Source organism: Crinia signifera, chromosome 6 (genome assembly GCF_055691185.1).
Source record: "Crinia signifera chromosome 6, ASM5569118v1, whole genome shotgun sequence".
NCBI lineage: Eukaryota > Metazoa > Chordata > Amphibia > Anura > Myobatrachidae > Crinia > Crinia signifera.
In genome coordinates this window covers 106,086,493-106,102,526 of record NC_139222.1, presented here as the reverse complement: position 1 = coordinate 106,102,526, position 16,034 = coordinate 106,086,493, and the positions used below count along the sequence as shown (strand labels likewise).

The following is a 16,034-nucleotide window of genomic DNA, read 5'->3' as shown; positions in this document are numbered from 1 at the left end:
CACTCGCTCAGTGGCGTAGCTAAGTTTTGGGCGCCCCCCCCCCGCCCCCCCGCCAAGCACCCCTACCCCGTCGCCCCTGCAAACCCCCCCTCAATCCCCCACAGCCTTACCTATCGCGCTGGTCCCGGCGGCTCCGTTCTTCTGCTGAGGACCACCAGAAAATGTCCGCCCCCATACAGCAGACAGTTTCAGAGAACTGTGTGCTATATGGGGGCGGCCATTTTGTGGTGGTCCTCAGCAGAAGAACGGAGCCGCCGGGACCAGCGAGATAGGTAAGTCTGCGGGGGATTGGGGGGGGGGGGGTTTAACTATAGCACCGCAGCCCCCGGTGCCCCCACATGCACAGCGCCCCCCCCCCGCGGTGGCGGGGGCTGCGGTGCTATAGTTACGCCGCTGCACTCGCTACAATATAAAGCGTCTCAGCCACACCATAATCTCATGAATATTTTTTACTCTGTGTAACAGTACATGCAAAAAATATATGGATGACTCCGGTATGTATTGATATGACAATGGTCTAATACAATTAACAATGCAAAACACACATAATTGATTGATGGGCGATTCTTTTAATGGAATACAGTTCTAAAAATCGAAATGATTTGGTAAAAGGTATTGCTAGTGGCAGGGAGGTGTTAATAAAGGCGGCACAGCATTAGGAGGTGCCTGTGCACCCCTAACACTCAATGTGCACACACCTATGCTAGGAACGATTGATAAAAGTGCCTGAGGATTATTTTTGAGTAGGAAAAATGGTATATGGCATTACAGTCAGTGTTGAACTAGGGCATGAAGGGCCCAACAGGAGTATGAAGTGGTAAGGACACATATGTATGGGGTCCCGCCAGTCTCCAGAGGAGTTATGATACTGATAGCAAATGCAATGTACTAGGTTAAAAACAATGCAATATAGAAAATACACCACTGTGCAGTATAAGTATAACATATTGCATGTATATAATGTGTAATATAAGTGCACAGTCTGGAACCCGATGCTTAGAAGAGGCAGTGGGGACCAATGGGGGTTTCCCCTATACCCCTGTGGGCCAGTCTAACCCTGATTACAGTTAGCATCAGTATTAGATTAAGATGAACATTTCACATTGCTCAGTTAGGAGGTTAATGAATATCCTTAGGTCTGAGGTTCAAATATGGTTAAGGTTTGCAAAAGAATAAAAATAAAATTAGAGAGGTAGAATCTGCTATCGGGACCACGATCGCCGCACGGTCTGTTGCCTCCCGGGTGCTCGGGTACGGCACATCGCGGACCGAGTCGACAGATTGTTGGGAGGGGCTGGGAGCAACCCGGCGGTCTTGGTGCACATCGGCACCAACGACAAAGTCAATGGTAGGTGGGATGTCCTCAAGAAAGAGTATAGAGAATTAGGTAAGAAATTAAAGGCGAGGACATCTAGGGTAATTTTCTCGGAAATATTACCAGTGCCACGCGCTAGCTCAGGGAGGCAGAGGGAGATCAGGGAGGTAAATGTGTGGCTTAAGGATTGGTGTAGGAAAGAGGGATTCGTGTTCATGGAACACTGGGCGGACTTCTCGGTCAGGCGCCATCTTTTTTGCCGTGATGGATTGCACCTGAACGAGGAGGGGGCTGCGGTGCTGGGGGGAAGGATGGTTAGAGGGTTGGAGGAGATTTTAAACTAGGCGACGGGGGGGTGGGGGCAGCAAGACATTATGGGACCATCAGGGAAAGAAGCCGGACTGGGATCAGGAATCATATGGGGGAAGGAGATGGGGGGGGACGGAGACATAGACAAAGCCCTGGGACATAACAAGGGTATAATCGGGGGTAACTCTCAGGGTGCATCAGGAATGTCATGTAATAAAATGTTATGTTGTAACAGTCACTTTACCCCATTACAGTTCTTAGGTACAGATGATCTTAGTATACGGGAAGGAGGGAATGACAGAGGAAGAATTCCCGGAACTATGGAGAGGGCAGGCAGTGTGCATGGTGGGGAGGCCTGTAGAGAGTCTATTGAAGGGGAGAGGGGAAAGAGGAAGCTAGTAAAGAATTCAAATGGGTCCTGGGGTGAAACTAATCACAATATTAGAGCCATAGCTAAAAATAAACAAATTAAAATGCTTACTGGCTAATGCAAGAAGCTTAGTGAGTAAAATCGGGGAGCTTGAAACGGTGATCAGTAGGGATGACTACGACATCATTGGTATTACAGAAACATGGTGTAATGAGTCGCATGACTGGGCATTAAACATGAAGGGATATACACTCTACAGGAAAGACAGGGAAAATAGAAGGGGCGGGGGTGTGTGCCTATATGTAAATAATAACTTAACATCATGTGAGAAAAATATGAGCACAGACCTGGAAGACGACAACTCAGAGACAGTGTGGGCAGAGATAACCGACAATAATAAGAAACCAAAAAACAAATTTATAATAGGGGTATGCTATAGACCACCAAATATAAATGAAAGGGAAGAGTCTGTTCTTTTAAACCAAATCAAACAAGCATCAAATCAGGGTCAGGTATTAATTATGGGGGATTTTAATTTACCCGACATTGATTGGGAAAACGAAACAGGTAAATCAGCAAGAAGCAATGGGTTCTTAAGCTTACTTAAAGACCAGTTTATTACACAAACGGTAGAAACTCCAAATCGTGATGAGGCGCTCTTGGACTTAGTATTAACAAATAACACAGACTTAGTTTCAAACACAAAAGTAATTGAACAATTAGGGAATAGTGATCACAATATGGTTTCACTGGAAATCAACTTCAGTAAATTACATCAAAAAGGATCTGCAAAAATACTAAACTTCAGAAAAGCGAACTTTGAATTATTCAGGGAAGCCCTTACAGGAATTGGGTGGAAAACGGTTATGGAGGGAAAAAATGCAGAGGAAATGTGGGATACTCTAAAAAAGGTGCTTGATTCACTAACTATTGAATACATTCCTAAAGTAATTAAAGGTAAATTCAACAAAAAAAAGCCACCATGGTTGGACAAAGAAGTAAGGTCAGCTATCAACAATAAAACCAGAGCCTTTAAATTCTATAAAAATAACTCGAATGAGGAGGCGTTCGCAAAATACAAAGAATCAAACAAAACTTGTAAAGGGGTAATCAAAGCAGCTAAAATATTATATGAAGAGTGCATAGCCACTGAAAGCAAAACCAACCCAAAGAAGTTTTTTAAATACATAAATAGTAAACGTTTAATTAAGGAAAACATAGGCCCACTAACTGATACTAGTGGAAAAAGTGTTACTGAGGACAAGGGAAAAGCAAAACTGTTAAATGAGTTCTTCTCATCAGTATTTACTAAGGGAGAGCAGACTGTGGAACGAACATTTACCACAAACGGGACAAATAAGCCAGATCTCATTGTGGATTTCACGCCGAAGGAAATAATACTGAGGCTAAGCAAACTCAAAACAAATAAGTCACCAGGGCCAGATGGGATTCATCCGAGGGTATTAATGGAATTAAGGGATGAACTAGCTACCCCCCTACATTATATTTTTAGCAAGTCACTATCGTCAGGTATAGTACCAAAAGATTGGAGAATAGCAGAGGTAGTGCCAATATTCAAAAAAGGAAAAAAGGAAGATCCCGCTAATTACAGACTCGTTAGTTTAACATCAATTGTGGGTAAACTATTTGAAGGATTTTTAAGGGATGGTATTCCAGGAATATTTAGATAATCACCGTCTACTCAGTACTAACCAACATGGGTTCGTGAAAAATCGTTCATGCCAAACTAATCTACTAGGGTTCTATGAAGAGGTTAGCAAAAACCTCGATAATGGAAATGCTGTAGATGTGATTTTCCTAGATTTCGCTAAAGCATTTGATACTGTCCCACACAAGAGATTGATTAATAAAATGGAGAACCTAGGATTGGGTGAAAATATCTGCAGATGGGTAGGGAATTGGCTATGTAATAGAGAACAAAGAGTGGTTGTGAATGGTGCCGTATCAGATATGATATCGGTACTAAGTGGAGTGCCCCAGGGCTCGGTTTTGGGGCCCATTTTGTTTAACATTTTTATTAACGATATTGGGATAGGGTTACTCAGCAATGTATCCATCTTTGCGGACGATACAAAACTTAGCAAAGTCATCAAATCACCAGAAGATGTCCATGCTTCAAAATGATCTTGCAATTCTAGATGAGTGGGCTAAAAAATGGAAGATGAGGTTCAATGTAGATAAATGTAAGGTTATGCACCTTGGGAGACACAACCAGTGTGCAAGTTACAACCTTAGCGGAGAGGAACTGGGTAATTCCATACTTGAAAAGGATCTAGGAGTCCAAATAGACAGCAATCTAGGATGTAGTGCCCATTGTAATGTAGCTACAAAAAAGGCCAACAAAATTCTGGCATGTATTAAGAGGGGAATGGAAACTAGGGACTCAAGGGTAATTATGCCACTATATAAAGCATTGGTGCGACCTCACCTAGAGTACGGAGTACAGTTCTGGGCCCCACACTATAAAAAGGACATCATAGAATTAGAAAAAGTCCAAAGGCGAGCAACAAAGCTTATTAGGGGAATGGAGAATTTAAGCTACGGGGAGAGATTAAGCAATTTGGGACTATTTACATTAGAAAAGAGACGTTTAAGGGGGGACATGCTCAACATGTACAAGTATATCAAGGGCCAATATAAGGAACTGTCACACACCCTATTTTCTACTAGAAAGGAATCTAGGACGCGAGGGCATGAGTATAGATTAGAAGAAAAAAAGATTTCATTCAGCTAGTAGAAAGAATTTCTTTACGGTCAGAACAGTCAAACTCTGGAACTCTCTTCCCAGAGAGGTGGTAATGGCTGGCTCATTAAATGCGTTCAAGGCAAAGTTGGACAAACATTTACTGGAAAAAAACATCCATGGGTACAAATAAGAAATATAATTTGTCTGTAAAATAGCAGACCCTACCAAATCAGCAATGGATATCTATACCAGGTTGAACTAGATGGACGCAAGTCTTTTTTCAGCCTTACCTACTATGTAACTATGTAAATAGATGGGCTTAACTGCTATTAAATTCAATGTAATGTTTTCACAGGAGCACATTTTAGTAGGTTTGCGTTATTGATCAGTCACTATCAGAGTAGACAGACAAGGCTTTAATCAACATCAGATATATACAGCAATGGAGTAAAACCAACCTCAACTCCTCACACTGGGGTCCACAAAGTTAATTCCTGAGGGTTCTGGCACAATGCAACTCTACAACTGCAGAGCTGCAGACATCTGGATGCAGCCAATTGAACATCCTGACACTGTAACCCACCACTGCAATGCTCCAGGCTAGTAGTGTACATGAACTTACAGTATTCATAACTGCCCCCCCCACACACACACACATTCAGTGTTGACAAGCCAATCAGTATGTGTATTAAAAATAAACATTGAACAAAATGAAAAGATTTTTTATTAAATTCTAGTAATATTGCATTTCTGTAATAAAATATTGTTACAGTGTGTGTGCGTACAGTCTAGGAAATACACAAGTGACAAAAATATATGTAACGTTCTATAAAATATGTATACAAAACTGTATTAATGTAAGGTCAACAAATTACAGCTCTGTATAGGAGAGGTGTGGTATGACGGACCAACATCGGACCGTCATCAGGCACCCGGATGGGAGGATCATCTCATAAAAGCAAGTTCTTTTGGAAGCCAAAACAGAATAGAAGAAAAAGCTTGCACACTATTGCAAAATTAGAATAGTCACCACAAACACAGGGTTACAGTACATCACCGAGCACCATGATTGACAATAATATACGGATAGTTTTTTTCCAGTGGGTAAAATATTCTGTTCCTACCAAAAAAAAAAGTACTTAGCAACTTTTGTCCAGTTTAAGATTCGGCCAGTCTCACTCTCCTCCACCAATTTCCGGGAGGCTGAAGGGAGACCATGTTCTTTTTTTTCGTTCAGTCTTATGATAGATCATGGTACTTATCCAAAGTTCAATAATAGGTCTTACGCATCCCATCACGTTCACAAAACACAGGTCATTTTTATAGCACAAAACATCCAATGTGCTGTACAAATACAAAGCCAGCTGGGTCCCAACTGTGGGCCTAGAGAAAACCACATCAACTGCTCCCTCGGACATATAGGCCTGTGCAACCAGATGCCCACATTCCTGCAGAAGTTTTCACAGGCCGCAGGCAGGTGGTGGGCATGGAAGATACTTTGCATTGTACTGACTGAGCGTGCCAGTACACAAAGATGTTTTGCAGAAATTAGTTAATTAGGATGAGAGAAAAAAAGGTGGAGGCAGGATTTAAGAGACTTTCGCTGCAGCACAGAGGACCGCAATTTCCTCTTCACAAAGACTCGCACCTGAAATCATCTTCGTTTTGCTGGTTTGCACTGGGATGACAGTCATAAAAACACGGTGTTTAGTATAGTTAATTCAATATACTGTAAATGTGACAAAGAGGAAGCTACCATTGTGGTGTTTGATACAGTATTCAGGGGCAGATTTATTAAGCTTGGTGAAGTGATAAAGTGTCTGTTTTTTATCACCGGCCAATCAGCTCTTACCTGTGACGCTACAGGCTTGGTTTGAAAAATGACAGGTAGGAGCTGATTGGCCGGTGATAAAAACCAGACACTTTATCACTTCACCGAGCTTAATAAATCTACCCCTCAGTCCATCAATTCACTAGGAACCAGTGCATGCCCGTGAACCAACCCAAATAAGGAATGCAGTACAGGTGTGCAATGGGCTGGTAGTTTTGATTTAAGTCTTAAGTTCTGGTCTACTGTGGTGTCTGACCCAGTAATCATATTTATGTCTGGGTACATTGAACAATAGCATAGGTTTAGCTATCTGTATCATCACACAGAATAGCGTTACTTAAAAGCCAACACAGAGCTATGAGCACTGCAGGGTCCCGATAATGGTCATCACTGGAGCCTGGATGAAGGGTAGAATTGAATAGCAGCAACAGTAAGTAAATCTGGAACTCTTTTAGTGTTCTGATGGGTGATAGATGGATTACATACAGTGATGTGAAATTGGGTTATGATGAATAAACAAGCGTCAAGATATCATCCGTACTTTGAACAAAATATATATACACATCCTGGAGTGATCTCAAGGCTGATGTGACGGTCGATAGTGTTGTTGCAGTGGACGTTTCATTACTTACTGTCTATATATCAAACAACCTCCTGCAAAATATTAATGCTGCAGATTCTGGCCTTCTGCACCTGTATCTGGGAGCATCCGCTGCCAGTGCCTCAGCTGAGCTTCAATCGCCTGCACCTTAACAAACAGAAAATGTGATACATCAATATTTTGTGTATATGTAAAGGTGTCCACACATGGTGGGATGTGTGCTCGATGCGTTTTGTACTAGATCTAGTTCAAATCGCATGTGATAAGCTAAAACAGTGTGTGATTTGAACTAGATTCGATGCAATTTAGTACAAAAAGTACTGCATGCATATACTTGTTTGACTTGCGATATGCGATGCATTTTGAGTTAAAAAGTTCAAAACGCATCGACCATCGCACCGTGTATGGACACCTTACGGATTATTCAATTAATATGCCCTAAAACAGGGTTTCCCAAACTTTTTTGAATCACGGCGCCCAAGAGCAGTGGTTCCCAACCTGGGGTACTAGTACCCCTGGGGGTACTGTACAGATCAATTGGGGGTACTTGGAAATAATATTGGTAATGGCGGAAGAAGAAAAAGTCTCCCAATGGCAAAAGAAGTCTACCATTGGCATGGAAACAAGCCACGTTGTGTCATTTCTGGGTTCATCTGCAGCGTCATCAGCATCTCCTCGTGCTTTTGCCCAACCAGCAATTCACTGAGAGCTACCTGTGAACATCTGCCCCGCACTGACATGGGTGGAAGAAGCATTAATCCTACAGGCGTTAGCGGGAACTCTGGAGACAATCCACTGCCAGCGGCCAGACAAAGACAGACCTGATTCCTGACCATATACTAGTCCACGGCTACTCCTTAATATTAGGACACGCATACTGCTCACTTCCACTCATAAGTACTGTGGAAATGTCAAATTGTGAGGAGGGGTACTTATAAATAAAAAGCCTAATCAAGGGGTACAAAAGAGAAAAAAGTTTAGGAAACACTGCCCTAGAGCATCAAAATATTTTCAAGGCACCCCTAGGCCAAATGCTTCTTATCGAGAAATTCAGAAAAAAATAAATATTAAATTAAGTGCATTGTGTTTATATGTCACAGTTATCTGGTGAGGGTCAGGATTTGCTTCTGTTTGTTCACATACTGTATATTATGAGTGGCAGCCACCAGCACTGGTTTTGCCTGGTACGTTGACCATAAATAATATGAAATGATCCTGGTCCACCAAACCAAGGCACCCCTGCAAGTGTCCCAAGGCACCCCAGGGAGCCTAGGCACACAGTTTGGGAATCACTGCCCTAAAATGACAATACACTACAATACCAAGTTCAGTATGATGTCTCGACATATGTTTTGCCGACGGTCACTATACGGACACCCATTGGAAGACAGTCAAAACACAGACATGGTCAATATACCAACAATCATTATGCAGACAACTGACCAAAATAGTCGAAATACCAACATTTAACATGCCGACATGTCAACATATTGGCATGTGTTTCTGTGGGTACTGTAGATTAACATGGACATTGTCTAAGTGTTCTGCGCTCGCCATGCTTCAGAGAACATTATTATATTGCCCCTTCAGGTCCACTGTGATGGTAAAGTACAAAAAGTCAGTTTTTGGGCTAAAATTGCTTGAAAACTCGACATGTTGAGATGACAGCAAGTTAAATGTCAGTATTTTCACCATGTCAGTCAATTGAACATGTCGGCATAATGAATGTTGGTATATTGACCATGTTGGTTAACGGGTGTCGGTAGAATGACCATCCGTAAAACGTCCATTGGTGAATTGACTGCTACCCATAATACTGAACAGGATATTTTACTTCGTGCCAATCTGTGGTAGTAAATAATCAGTGGAAATAATGTGCTTCTGTTTATAATGACGGTCAGCTATACAGGGAGCCGATAGTCCCCCACCAGTATTCAATGCTCCTCCCACACTCACCGTTTCCACCTCGCCTGGTCCCTAAGGCGAGGCGGAAACGGCGAGTGCTGCCTTCAAGGTGGCAAGGCTTGCCGCTCTATGCAGCGAGCTCACTGCATTTGCGGCAAACCTCGCCTTTCCGGGGAATCCTCGCCATCATCTGGTGGCGATAATTTCCCCGGAACATAGAATGTGGCGAGCAGCCAGGGCTGGACAGCACGGATGGTTTTTCCTTGCTAAAAAGAAAGCCATCCTCGCTGTACAAACCCCCCTCATCCCCCAGCATTGACTATACTCCAATGTGTCTATAACAAGCGGATGGCGTCTGCTGCATTAGTGAGCTGACCTGCTATCTAGGAAGCAGCATCGGATCTCTCCCACCATCAGGCGGCTTATGGCACCTACAGCGCTGCACAAGCCGCCTGTCGCAGAGGCCAGGAAAGATCCCGGACCTCTTCCTAGCCACTACACACCAGCAACATGCCTACATTTTTGCAAATGGAGGCACCTCTGCCCACTCTCCTGCCCCAAACTCAAAATGCAACACTACAGTCCACAGCAAAGCAATAATTGGTACATATTACTTAATTGTAAGTGGCAGAAAAAACAATATATACAGCACCTGAAATGGTAAAGAAAAGTGAAGGCAATAGAAACATTATACAAAACCTTTGTAATAATTTTCAATAGGAGAAAAGTGCACACATATACAGATAGAAACATGGCTCACTGGTAATTTGGATACCGGTATAATTGGTATAACAAGGTGATAGATAAATATATATATATTTATAGAATATAGTGTCCCTAATATTGCGCTTAAACAAAGAGAGCAGCACCCCTATAGAACCTTGCTGTTAAAAAGGTACAGGGAAGACCATAGAAACAAAGGATAGGAGGTGCGCTTATGACACTGGTATTTAAAAACTTTTTCACTCAATAAAAAATAATTTTTAAAAAACAAATTGACATTTATTGGGTTTCATAAGTCATCAGCTTTTTCACAGGTGTCAAACGAAAGATCCGCAGCCCAACGCGTTTCGTCCCTCAGGACTTCATCAGGGGCAATGAACAAATCTCTAGAGGTATTAGATCCTCTGAAAAAATGACGGTGATGGTATCTAATCATTGTTTTTAAATGCGACAGAACCTTTTCTAGGTCGCCGATTTTATATAAAAATTCCAATAAGATGCTGCAAGAAGGTGTTTACATGTGACAGAGATTTCTTAGGCCGCCGATTTTGCATATACTGCACACATAATTCCAACAAGACTCTGCAGGGTGTAGTCTAAAGTGAGCCGTCGCTTTTATATGTGCTGCATAGAACGGAAATAGCTTTTGGCTGTAGACTTTTGTATCCAACAGAACTAAATAGAGAGATCACTGTGTAGCACAGGTCCTTGTCACTGGCTCTCTAAGGACCTGTGCTACACAGTGATCTCTCTATTGAGTTCTGTTGGATACAAAAGTCTACAGCCAAAAGCTATTTCTGTTCTATGCAGCACATACTATTGTGGTTATGATTCAAGCCATTGGCTACACTGGAGTGGAAGAGGTTTGGAACAATTAGACCTATACCCTCTTCTATTTTTCCATTACAATGTTTATTATTATTATAATGCTTTCACATTTTAATGGGAAACCACCACAATAATGGTGACAGATGATATCGGTGATCTAGAACATACACAAAAATCTATCATCTAAAAAGGAGGACAACTTTTATGGTGTGACTTATTTCTATGATGCATTGCCTAAACAGGGCACATCATACATCAAATTAAAGGTCTTGGAGCCTGATTCAGAGTTGATGGGTAATGTGAGAATTCGCAGTGGACTGTGAGGAGGAAGCCACTGCCCAGAAAGAAAAAGAAACGCCCTTTGCAGAAATGCGAATGGATCGCAATCCACTCGCAAATCCATACGTAATTCGTGAGCCATCAAACCGTTTTTGCCATCTGCGCAAATGTGAGTAACCTGAGGCTTTCATTAATGTGTGACTGAAACAGGGTGGAAGTAGTCATCACAGACCCACCTCGTATACACCTGGGCATGCCTATGTTTTTTAGACACACCCAGAAAAGAACAGGTTACTACCCCCCCCCCCCCAAACACCAGCTTCCTGCTATTTAAACTGCGAGAGGATTAGGATTACAATACATTTTGTGGTGGTAATTCCTCTCACACATGCGCAATTTCATTGATACGCATGTGCAGCCATTTGATAATCACTCAATTTGTGAATTCTCGAATTAGCAGTCAACTCTGAATAAGGACCTTGGTCTGTAGATTTACAGAATTGTATTGGTGTTGTAGTTGGTGGTTTCTTTATGCAATTTGTGGCAATCCGTCCACCTTCCCTTTACAAAGCATCACCATTGAGAAAGTTGGTGAACTCTCCTGTCCTGATCTGCTTCCTTGGACCTGATGGATTTTTTCACATTCTTCTCCAAAGGGACTAAAAAGGGGTTAAATATTTTTTTGCCCAGTTGAAACCTAGTTATTATAATAACCTTTAGTAGAACAATATTTTAAAAATATGTATTTTTGTTATTGTTCAGATTGCTGAGAAACATTCATATCTTGAACCTCTTGGCCAAATAAAGCTTAATATATAGCTTTGATGCAAAAATTCCTGTTATCTACTGTATATCATATGCCATTGAGTGCATTTATTCTACGTACATTGTTTGCTGTATATTTAAAAATCTTAGAAACAAAATAGACTATGTGGGGCACCAGTTGGTGGTCCACTAGGGGCAGATGAGAGGGGGGTTGTGGAGTGCGATCCTGACCCCTCAGCTGCTGCACAACACGCCGGAAGAGGAAGACAGGCTGCTATAGCAAGTGGTGATGAACAAGTAGCAAGTGGTACAGGATCCAGAGGTGGATTTTCCACAATATAACCTAGGTGCCTGCCTAGGGCCCAGGGGGACCCCATAAAGATATCCTGGCCATACAAAACATCCCCAGAGGAGCTTTTGAAAGAAATCAGTCCAAACAGTCTCAAGCGCTCTATTCACCTGCTACTGCTGAACCCTAATCGGAAAGGTCAATCCTATTATGTTTCCAAAAACAATTCAAATAGTGTATCTAAAGGTTACTGCAGCTCTGGTTATATATGTACCAGACTTTTTGTAGCATATGTAGGAGAAAATATAAAATATTTCCAATATGGATTTTTAGAATATATAGTCTCCACAATTTTCTTAAAAATAACAGTCTCTTTATTTTTCCACAAACCGACAGATCAGAATTTTTTAAAAGAAAAAAGAAAAAATAAACACATAAAAACAGTTCCTTCTCCTTAATCGAAAAAAAAATCTTTTAAGCTCACCAGACCTCCTGGGGACGTGATATTATCCTTTCATTCCTTAGATGTTATATGATCCACTTTCACACTAGGATTCCTCTTCTGGACGCCGCACTGCCACTGCGGCTATCCTTCAGATTTCCCCCGTGTGTTGGGACTGAATAGAAAGGAGGGGCTGGTGTCTCCAAGCTAGGTGAACAGCTTTTAGATGTATTAGTGCACGTATCACCCTCCCATCTGGTTTCTGCTAGTGCCTGCAGATCGGTGTGGTCTCATGGCAAAGATATTTGTATAAATGCTGTGTCGCTCAGGAGACCTCCAACAAAGCTTTAGATCTTGTAAAGCCGCCCGGTGCAGCGGGTGTCACAAACTCACGTTCGTCGGCTCCGGCACTAATCCCCTTGTGTGCGGTGGCTTTCTCTCACAGGCTCCGGTCTCCAGCTGCTCACCAACGTGTTTTTACCTAGGATAGGTCTTTCTCAAGGTGCAGCTGGAGATCGTAGCGCTCAATCATTTATACCTCCAGGAAGTCCAGTTCACCTGTTCCCGGGTGGTTCCTATACCTTATACATCTCTCTGGGATTTCTTAAAGTAATAACTACATCTAAAATAGCATGAAAAAAACCCCAAAGACCTACATACATTTTTGTCTATTTATGAGACACTTTACTTCTAGAACATATGATTCATTCATCTAAACCAAACAGTGTACCTACAATACATTAATGGTCTTTTTCTTTTATAAGAAACCTAGCAATATGATAATATATAGAAAATTAATAGGAACAAGAGGGAAACATGGGGGGTAGGGTCACAAAAACCACTTGACTTCAAATTCCCCATTTAACTCTTTTGGATATAGTGTGTCTAGGTCATAAATCCATCGCATTTTGCACATGCCAGATCACTTTTCTTATCTTCTTTCCTCCATTTACCTTTAATTAAAATAATCATTTTAAAACTTACTATGCTGTTGGGTGAGCATTTATGCTCATTTTTAAAATGTGCTGACATACAATGAGTTTCAACACCTTTCTTTATGTTATTAAGGTGTTCCCTTAGCCTAATTTTAACCCCTTACCGCCGCAGCCTGTTTTTGCCTTCCTGACAGAGCCCTTTTTTTCAAATCTGACATGTATCACTTAAGTGGGGATAACTTTTTTTTGCTTTTAATTATCCCAGTGATTTTGAGATTGTTTTCTCGTGACACATTGTACTTCAAGTTAGTGGTAAATTTTGGTCGATACAGTCTGTGTTTTTTTGTGAAAAATACCAAAATGTCGTAAAAAAATTGAAAATTTAGCAATTTTCAAAATGTTAAATTTTCTGCTTGTGAGACAAATAATCACACCACTCAAAATAGTTAATAACTAACATAGACCATATGTCTACTTTATGTTTCCATCATTATTTTAACCTCCTTTTAATTTTTTTGGACACTAGGAGGCTTAAAATATGAATAGCAAATTCTCAAATTTTCAAGAAAATTTCAAACACTGATTTTTTTAGGGACCAGTTCAGTTCTGATGTGACTTTGAGGGACTTGTATGTGAGACACCCCCATAAATGATGCCATTTCAAAAACTGCACCCCTCACAGTATTCAAAACAGAATTTTGGAAGTTTGTTAACCCTTTAGGTGTTTCACAGGAATTAAAACAAAGTGTAGGTGAAATTTCAAAATTTCATTTTTTTTGCAGATTTTCAATTTTAATACATTTTTCTAAGGAACACAGTAGATTTTACTAGAGAAATGTGACTAAAAATTGATTCCCCCAATTCTTTTGTTTTCATAAATATCCTATATGTGGCCCTAGTGTGCACGTTGACCAAACCACAGGCTTCATAATAGAAGGAGCACCTACTTGATTTTGGAGCCTCCTTTTTATGAGATTATTTTTTAGGCACCATGTAGGTTTCTAGGCACCATAAGATGTTAAAAGTTAGGAACCCCCCCACAAGTGACCCCATTTTGCAAACTACACCCCTCAGGGAATTCATCTAGGGGTATAGTGTACATTTCAAACCCCCAGGGGTTTCACCAATTGTGGTACAACTGGGCTGTGAAAATGAAAAATTACATTTTTTACACAAAAATGCAGTTCTGGCTCAAAATTTTTCATTTTCACAAGGAATGAAGGAGACAAAGCACCCCAAAATCTGTGCCCCAATTTCTCCGGAGTACGGCAATGCCTCATATGTGACCAAAAAATACCATTTGGGTGCATGGCAGGACTCAGAAGGGAAGGAGTGATTTTTGGATTTTGCAGCACAGATTCTGGTGGAATGAATGGTGGGTGCTATGTCGCATTAGCAAGACCCCCGAAGAACCAATACAGTGGAACCCCCCCACAAGTGACCCCATTTTGCAAACTACACCCCTCAGGGAATTCATCTAGGGGTATAGTGTACATTTCAAACCCCCAGGGGTTTCACCAATTGTGGTACAACTGGGCTGTGAAAATGAAAAATTACATTTTTTACACAAAAATGCAGTTCTGGCTCAAAATTTTTCATTTTCACAAGGAATGAAGGAGACAAAGCACCCCAAAATCTGTGCCCCAATTTCTCCCGAGTACGGCAATGCCTCATATGTGACCAAAAAATACCATTTGGGTGCATGGCAGGACTAAGAAGGGAAGGAGTGATTTTTGGATTTTGCAGCACAGATTCTGGTGGAATGAATGGTGGGTGCTATGTGGCATTAGCAAGACCCCCAAAGCACCAATACAGTGGAACCCCCCCAACAAGTGACCCCATTTTGCAAACTACACCCCTCAGGGAATTCATCTAGGGGTATAGTGTACATTTCTAACCCCCAGGGGTTTCACCAATTGTGGTACAACTGGGCTGTGAAAATGAAAAATTACATTTTTTTACACAAAAATGCAGTTCTGGCTCAAAATTTTTCATTTTCACAAGGAATGAAGGAGACAAAGCACCCCAAAATCTGTGCCCCAATTTCTCCCGAGTACGGCAATGCCTCATATGTGACCAAAAAATACCATTTGGGTGCATGGCAGGACTCAGAAGGGAAGGAGTGATATTTGGATTTTGCAGCACACATTCTGGTGGAATGAATGGTGGGTGCTATGTTGCATTAGCAAGACCCCCGAAGCACCAATACAGTGGAACCCCCCCACAAGTGACCCCATTTTGCAAACTACACCCCTCAGGGAATTCATCTAGGGGTATAGTGTACATTTCAAACCCCCAGGGGTTTCACCAATTGTGGTACAACTGGGCTGTGAAAATGAAAAATTACATTTTTTTTACACAAAAATGCAGTTCGGGCTCAAAATTTTTCATTTTCACAAGGAATGAAGGAGACAAAGCACCCCAAAATCTGTGCCCCAATTTCTCCCGAGTACGGCAATGCCTCATATGTGACCAAAAATGGCAGGACTCAGAAGGGAAGGAGTGATATTTGGATTTTGCAGCACACATTCTGGTGGAATGAATGGTGGGTGCTATGTTGCATTAGCAAGACCCCCGAAGCACCAATACAGTGGAACCCCCCCACAAGTGACCCCATTTTGCAAACTACACCCCTCAGGGAATTCATCTAGGGGTAATAGTGTACATTTCAAACCCCCAGGGGTTTCACCAATTGTGGTACAACTGGGCTGTGAAAATGAAAAATTAAATTTTTT

At 41.6% G+C, this 16,034-nt stretch overlaps 1 protein-coding gene across 4 annotated transcripts in view; it reads right to left on the bottom strand.

Annotated features, from left to right (window-relative positions):
* LOC146007943 (peroxidasin homolog) overlaps positions 1-16,034 on the bottom strand; it is a 106,244-nt gene that overhangs the window by 8,932 nt on the left and 81,278 nt on the right. For 2 of the 4 annotated variants that reach the window (XM_083146734.1, XM_083146737.1), the window contains exons 20-21: positions 7,226-7,280; positions 5,921-6,379 (exon numbers count right to left, since the gene is read on the bottom strand). In XM_083146734.1, coding sequence (XP_083002860.1) covers positions 6,291-6,379; positions 7,226-7,280 — 144 coding nt within the window. In that variant the 3' untranslated portion in view covers positions 5,921-6,290. Of the gene's footprint in view, positions 1-5,920; positions 6,380-7,164; positions 7,281-16,034 lie in introns of those variants that run through there. The other 2 variants (XM_083146735.1, XM_083146736.1) reach the window with 2 other exon arrangements.